General features: G+C 32.4%; 1 protein-coding gene across 1 annotated transcript; it reads right to left on the reverse strand.

Annotated features, from left to right (window-relative positions):
* Positions 1–460: 460 nt before the first annotated feature.
* LOC115890978 (PHD finger protein ALFIN-LIKE 7-like) lies at positions 461–835 on the reverse strand. Its single transcript, XM_030911352.1, has one exon. It carries the CDS (start codon positions 833–835, stop codon positions 461–463), a length of 375 nt encoding a protein of 124 aa, XP_030767212.1.
* Positions 836–8,085: the final 7,250 nt, after the last annotated feature.

Consider the following 8,085-nt stretch of genomic DNA (forward strand, 5'->3'; position numbering starts at 1 on the left):
TGATGCTTGTTTAGAATTCGCAACAGTCACAAACTGGCTAATTCAATGCAAAAATGCAAGAAGTGATAATGAATGCTCACGTGGCTTATATCACATTGTAACGCTGAGAAGCCGACTCCATAGTATACTGCATTTGGCGCAATATCCTATTCCATTCTATACCGCGTTAGAGACATCTTCAATGCATGGAGGCGGGACTTAGAGACCCTATGTTCTCTACATGGTATATTATGGAAATACGCTACCCGGGCTTTTTGGTAATACCGCGCATGTTCGCATTGAGGTATTTAAGGCAGTTTAACTAAGACTTTATTGTACATAAAATACAGGTATATAGATAACTCAAATAATAAAAAAAGATGATAGTGAGAGCAAAAGTAAAGATACAATATTGTATATTAAAATAAAAAACACATTCTAACACAACACGCAGATATTTATATAAAAAATAAACTGTTACCTAGCAACAGAAGTCACAAAGGTAGATTTTTTCTTTCTCCTTTCCACTACTTCTCATACAAGCAGCATGGGCCCACTTTGAGCAGGAATTACAGTGACACCAGACCTCGTTGTCCCTTCCAAACTCTCCGCAAATTAAACAGATGTCATCTTCATGGGTTGGGAAAGGATCAACGTCGTCTAAGTCATCATCAACACAAAGCTCGCTTTCAGAATAACTCTCAGGTTCAGTATCATCGTCAGCAAACTTAACATTGCGAATGTGCTTTGGCTTCTTGTTGATTTTTTTACTTTGTAAAGTTGTTGAGAGTTTTCTTTTTTTCAATACAATATTTGCTTCGCTTTTCTGCCTTTTGTCTCTTCTCTTTTCCTTCATATTTACATTGCTTGCTTCTTTTTTTCTCTTTTCGCTCTTCTTTTTTCTTCCATAGTTTCCAATTCTGATTTAAGTGTAGTAGCTGTCAAAATCTTTGAGTGTTGTTTAGGGCGCGATTTCACTGCGCGGTATTTCCTCGGGAGCCGTTTTTTAACATAAAAATTTATTTTAACAAAAGTACTTACATTTTTATTGTGTCTAGCACTAAAATGTTCGTTATTGGTTAACGACTGCCGGTAATTATTCCAAACTTTTGGAACAAACTTCATATGGCTTATGCAACACTTCCAGCTTCAAACCTGTGTATTACTAGTTGCAGTTTTTACTACAGCGACGTGCGCGGTATTCCCCCGGGCGCGAGATTCCCCCGGTTTCCCCTACCTATATAGAATGTCACGTAGATTTCTTGAGAAATAAATATCTGCAAACAGATCTTTAAAAAAAGTAGTCAGTTTCAAGAGACTGGATGTAAAAATTCTATTAATAAATATAAACTACTTTTGGCAATGAAATATCAGTAAATTTCAACCAATATTGCCAGAAAATAAAATAATATTAAGACAACGTCAACGGCAGCGGCGTAACGTGGCGTCAATACAAGGCGATGTAATAACTGCAATTAACATTTTATCTACACAATAAAACAATTATTTTTCTTTTTTTTATTAAAGTCTTTAATTTTGAAGTTACAAAAATATAATATACAAAAAACGTAACAAGTTAAAAAATAATCAAATAAATTTAAAAGAAGAACTAAATTTAAGTAAAAAAGACAAAGCTGTAAACGCATCTGTGGAAATAGTTTAGGCTTAGCGTTATCTATATATGTATGTAGCTCGTCCAAGACGCGGCAATAAATTTACTGAGAATTTTAATTTATTATAGAAGATCTCAGAAATAAAAGCGTATTACAATATTATTACAGATTTCCACCTCAGAAGTCTTTTCAAGAAAATTATACAATGTAATTTTCGAATAGTATTATAGACGGAGAGCTGGCTAGATAAAAAACCTTATCATCGTTACATGGCTAATTTTTCTTGTGAAGTATCCTTTTGTGTAGCCATTGTGAAATAGTAATGTCTGCCAGTGCGATCCCGGGGCTTAAAGCGGGGGCGGCCAATCGAAAGGGTGAAATTTTCACACTAAAAATATTATAAGGTACACGAGATATAATTGCCAAATAGCTTAAATCTATTATTAAGAAACGTGTAAAATTGTTGACAGACATTTTTCTCGTGGCTAAAATACCGGCAGACAACCCGAAAGAGGCATGGAGTTTTGACAAAAAAAATCATCGCATACATCAAAACAAAATACATCAAAAAGACATTTTTGATTAAATGTATATCTCCGAAACTAAAGTTCCAAGAAAAGTCGTAATATATCTACAAATTCATTTACCCACTAGTAGATATAAAAAGCATTTTTGGTAAACTCTGTCCCTAATAGTTTCTGAAAAATAAAATTATTTTTTTTAAAAATGTCCGATTAAATGTATATCTCCGAAACTAAAGTTCCAAGAAAAGTCGTAATATATCTACAAATTCATTTACCCACTAGTAGATATAAAAAGCATTTTTGGTAAACTCTGTCTCTAATAGTTTCTGAAAAATAAAATTAATTTTCTTAAAAAGGTCCGATTAAATTAATATCTCCGAAACTAAAGTTCCAAGAAAATTCGTAATATATCTAGAAATTCATTTACCCACTAGTAGATATAAAAAGCATTTTTGGTAAACTCTGTCTCTAATAGTTTCTGAAAAATAAAATTAATTTTCTTAAAAAGGTCCGATTAAATTAATATCTCCGAAACTAAAGTTCCAAGAAAATTCGTAATATTTCTACAAATTCATTTACCCACTAGTAGATATTTTTTTGGTAAACTCTGGCTCTAATAGTTTCTGAAAAATAAAATGGAGTTTTGACAAAAAAAAAATCATCGATTAAATGTATAACCGAATACTCAAAAAGTTCCAAGGTAAAATGTCATGTTTATTGTTTATTTATTTAAAAAGCCGAATGCGAAAGGACAGACAAAAAATCGTAGCTTAATCAGCGATAGACAGTTATCGAAAGCGCGATATTATACTCGAGATATCACAGTTTATATTACTCTACAGAGTAAATCTTGAAAAGTGCAAATATTTTCAGAGCTGGTAGATCTCGATAAAAGAAACATATTTTCTTTTTACCGTTTTTTACATAAGTCCAAAATAACCGAGTTATTCAAATTTGAAAATTTAAAAAATTGATTTATTTTTAAATAATTTTACGAACTACCTGTTTTTTTCTGTATTTGCATCCATTCTTTTAGTGTCGTAGTTATAGAGCAAGCCGTAAGCATGATATGTTAAGAAATAATTATACTGTAGGCTGTAGGTAAATTTGCGGTGAATAGACAGTTTTACGAAGTTTTCAGAAAATTTTAAAAATGGACCATTTTCTACATCTTTTTTTGCGAAAAAAAAAAACTCGTAGACATGTTCCTAGGATCGAAATATATCACCCTTAAAAGTATCTGCACTTATTTAAGGCTCACCCACTATAAGCGTTTTCAGGAAACGCTCGACGCGTTATCAATTGAAACATAATCCATGTAACTGTAAAACAACATGTAAAACACAAATTTTACGGTGCAGATATCACTCAGAGGAAGAGGAAGACTCGTTTGCGAGAGCAATGATTTGCAGTAGGATGAGTCAGATACAAATAGTGAGACAGAATAGCAAATATATGATATCTGTTATTGAAATAATAAAAAAAATATTTATAATATAATCGTATGACATGATTTATCTATAACTAGCGTGTACCAGCGACTTTGTTCGTGTCGAATTAATAATTTGTAATTGTGATGATAAAGCAAAGCAAGAATTTCCATTAACATACAAACTGGATAAAATTTTCTCACATTTATTTCAGCAGGAGAAAAAACAATATGGCGATATTATTATATAACTTGGTAATATTTGAGGGGTAGTTTCATCTCGTTGGAATTTGACTTTCGAAAAATCCGTTTGCCAAAAATAAGCTTTTTACGTCAAGTAGTTTAAGCAGAATCGTGGTTAAGAAATTACCCAACTTTTTGGAACACCCTGTTCCAAATGATGAATGATTTTTTAAAAAATTTCAAAATATGTAAAAAAACAAATAAATTATGCTTGTCCAAGCGTTTTCCCGAAAGACTAACCGTTTTTTAAATAACAAATATTGTAATAATTGAGGAGCGTTTTCACCCTCTTGGAATTTGAGATTCGAGAAACCTCCTTATCGAACCTCTACACCCCACAGTCAATCCGTTTGCCAAAAATCAGCTTTAAACATCAAGCAGTTTAAGCAGAATAGTAATTACTCAATGACCATATTTTATGAAACACCCTATATAAATTTATAAAAAATCTTAAAATATGTAAAACAACAAAATAAAATATACGTGTTTAAGAGTTTTTCCGAAAAACTCACCGGTTTTTAAATAAAAAAATATTTTAATATTTGAGGGATAGTTTCACCCCCTTAGAATTCGAGTTTCGAAAAATCCCTTCTTATCGAACCTCTACACCCTAAAGTCAATCTGTTTTCCAAAAATCAGCTTTTTACGTCAAGCGCTTTAAGCATGATCGTGCTTAATTCATGACACCCTGTATACATTTTTAAAAAATCTTAAAATATGTAAAAAACAAAATAAAATATACGTGTTTAAGCGTTTTTTCGGAAACTTGACCATTTTTTAAATAAAAAAATATTGTAATATTTGAGGGGTGGTTTCACCCTCTTGGAACTTGAATTTCGAAAAATCCTTTCTTATCGAACCTCTACACCCTAGAATCAACCTGTATGCCAAAATTGAGCTTCTTACGTTGAGTGGTTTGAGCAGGATCGTGATTAATCCGTATGTCAGTCACTTAAGAATTTTATACATTAGTATAGATTAAATGGATGAGGCGAGCCTTCCCTGAAAGCGCTAGAGTAATATCGCGCTTTTGATAACTGTCTGCAGCCGATTTAGCCACGATCTTTATGTCTGCCCTTTTGCATACTGCTTTTAAAATAAATAAATATGACATTCCACCAATCGGCATGCATGTATGCCATATTTTTTTTATTCTTCAAATTTCGTTTTTTAATAATTTTTAAAATTTCATGCTTCTTTCGCGGTGTCTGTTGGCATTTTAGCGACTAGAAAAATGTCTGCCAACAATTTTCCACGTTTCTTAATAATAAATAAAAGCTATTTTCGTAATTATAACTCGTGTACCTTATAAAATTTTTAGTGTCAAAATTTCACCCTTTCGATTGGCCGCCCCCGCTGTAAACCCCGGGATCGCGCTGGCGGACATGGCTATTTCATAATGGCTACACAAAAGGATACTTCACACAAAAAATTAGCCATGTAACGATGATAAGGTTTTTATGTAGCCAGCTCTTAGACTATTATGTAGTATCTAGGAGTATGTCTTATTAACTTACCTACCTATGGTTTGGATGTTTTAAATAAATTAAAATAAAATTCGAATTTATTTAAAATTAACAACTTCACAGAAGACAAAACAATCATAAAACCTAATTTATGGTAATGTGAAACTAGTAAAACTACCTACCGAATTGAGATTAAGCTGATTTAAAGTGATCATATACAATTAAAATAATGTTTTAACCCATAAATTTTCTTTCCTTTACACAATTACCATACGTATCTTATTCCGTATTATTATAATCACTAATTAATAGGATTCAACATAATTCGGTTACATTATTAAGTGAAAATAATGATAATGTTTTTATAAATTAATTGTTTTTTTTTTAATTAAAGTGAGATTTATTATACGCGATATAAATAATTGTAAATTAGCATTAATAAATAAGAAACGGTTTTTATATTACCTCTGCTCAAAGATGGAAAGAAAGTACATTATTTTTGTATGTTGATATGTAACGCATAAACATTGTTAATAATTTTTACTGTTTTTCATTTGTAACATCTATAGGGTGCCGCATATTTTATGGCATATATTATATTAAATAATAATGAATATAAACTATTTACTATGTATGTTTCAAAATTATGTAGTTTTAAACTGTTTACTCTATTATACAACATTATATGAAATAATTCGTATAAATGTATGTCCTAAAATGCTTAGTTTCGGAGATACAGGGTGTGGAAGTTTCATTTTTATTTCGATTTTTTCCCAATATTTTCTGAAGTGACGTCAATATTTGGATGAAAATTGTTGTCTGGAAGTTTTTTGACATGAGAAATTTGATTTAGATGTCAATATGACTCCTAATTGTAGAGGACGCCACCTACATATTTTAACTCGTTTGAAGAGTAATAACTTTTCGTCTGTACCTGTATAAAACAGGGTATAAGACTACTGACTACAATAAGATACATTTACGACGTTTTTTTATGTAAAAAAGTTCCCTTGGTAAAAATAGCTACGAATAATGGTTCTCGAGATATTTGGAACCGAAATTATCAATTCCCTGGTCATCATTGACATGAACATGTTGCCTAAAGGATTATTAGACTGAAATCATAAATTTGAAATGTTTTTGTACCAAAAATTCAACAGAAACTGTTATATCATCTTTTTTTTTCGAAGAAAAATTCATGATTAATTTTAAGAAATAAAAAGTTCCCAAATTTGGCATATAACTATCTACTCAACATGTTTATTTTTTGTCAATAATGACATGTATTGACTACTTCCATTCTAAATAATAATATCTTGAGAACTGTTGTTCGTAGCGATTTTTTTCAAGAAACATTTTTTATTACGTAAAAAATCACGGAAATGTACAGTACATGTACATTTTTATACAGAAGGCAACGGCATAGCTACGTTGAAACACCGGTACCCATTAGAACACCGAAGTTAAGCGACGTAAGCCGATACTGGTGGATGGACGGGTGACCGGTTCAAAACTCTGTATCATCACAGATTAGGTATCCTATAAGTATACAGATAAAAAACTTGTCCCTAATTCGTGGTACGAAAATTGTTTTTTATGACGATGTGCAAACGAGTAAAATTTCCTGTCCGCGAAAATAAACTCGCGTAAAATAACAATAAACAGCGTAATAGAGAGATATCGCTAAACCGAATAGCGTGCATGGACGTTAATAAGGCCAGGTGTTATTTCCTTTACGTGAGGTGGTATTAACTCTCTTCATTTATAGTTATCTGATCGGAAAGAATTCTGTTTGCGTCGCGTCCGCTATTTAAACTTAACCTAACTTTGAATTTAAAACTTTGAAATTGTTTTGTTTACTAGGTATTTTAAAACTAAAGGGCTAAAGTGCTTATTTCCAGTGCTTTATTGTTCAACGTCTGCCAGTGGATTTAGGGCAACAAGCAACAAATTCTCTTAGAAGGGCTTAGTCGTCATCTGCTGTAAACCTAAGCCTCTTTATAGGTTCTTTAATATTGGAAGAGGTAGAGTCCATATTTTGGGCCATATTTATTTAATTAAAACTAATCCCAGCTACTTAAATATCAAATTACCTAATAAAACTAAAGTAATAATTCAAACATAACCTAAAAATAAAAGATCTCGCCGGCCGGCCCCGGTTGTCAAATACCCGCACATTCCTATTTAAGCAATTTTTAAACGTTAATTAGAAATAGCGCTTGGTGTAATTGATCCGCAAATTACGTCAGGCGGTAACGTTATTAGCGGGTGTTGCGTTAAAAATTGACTCGCGCATATCGTAACCATGATAAGGTACGCGTAAATACTGCATGACGCTATTCGGTTTTCCGATATCTCCCTAATAACTGTGCCGGTCAGGCGCTGTGCACAATTTTAGAGGCCATAAGTGGGCGTGCTATGTGCGCAAACTAGTAACCTAACTAGTGCCCGATTCCGAAAATTGGAACCACGAAAAACAATAAAGAAAAAACAAAGTTTATAATCTGTAAAATCTGTGGTATCATGCCGTTGTTCAAGGGAAAAGTGTAAAATCTATTGATACACACTGCTCATTCACGCCGGTTCGAGGCCGGATGAGATCGGATATCTCGTGAGTAAGAGTTAATATAGACACTTCCTAACCCTAAGTCGGTAGGCCACTGACTATGATATGGCCGAGGACCGCGGTTCGGATTCCGCGTAAACAAAGTAGACCCCGTCCAGATTAGCCCTGGCAGCAAAAAGGAGACGTTAACTGAAATCTTTACTTTTACTTTACATTATTATACAGGCACAGACGAAAAGTTATTACTCTTCAAAACAGTTATTGA

The sequence above is a fragment of the Sitophilus oryzae genome, unplaced genomic scaffold (assembly GCF_002938485.1).
Source record: "Sitophilus oryzae breed Bouriz unplaced genomic scaffold, Soryzae_2.0 scaffold_942_pilon_pilon, whole genome shotgun sequence".
NCBI lineage: Eukaryota > Metazoa > Arthropoda > Insecta > Coleoptera > Curculionidae > Sitophilus > Sitophilus oryzae.

Bases quoted from the DNA above. Each gene is read 5' to 3' on its own strand.
- LOC115890978 (XM_030911352.1), bottom strand. From the start codon at position 835: ATGAAGGAAAAGAGAAGAGACAAAAGGCAGAAAAGCGAAGCAAATATT.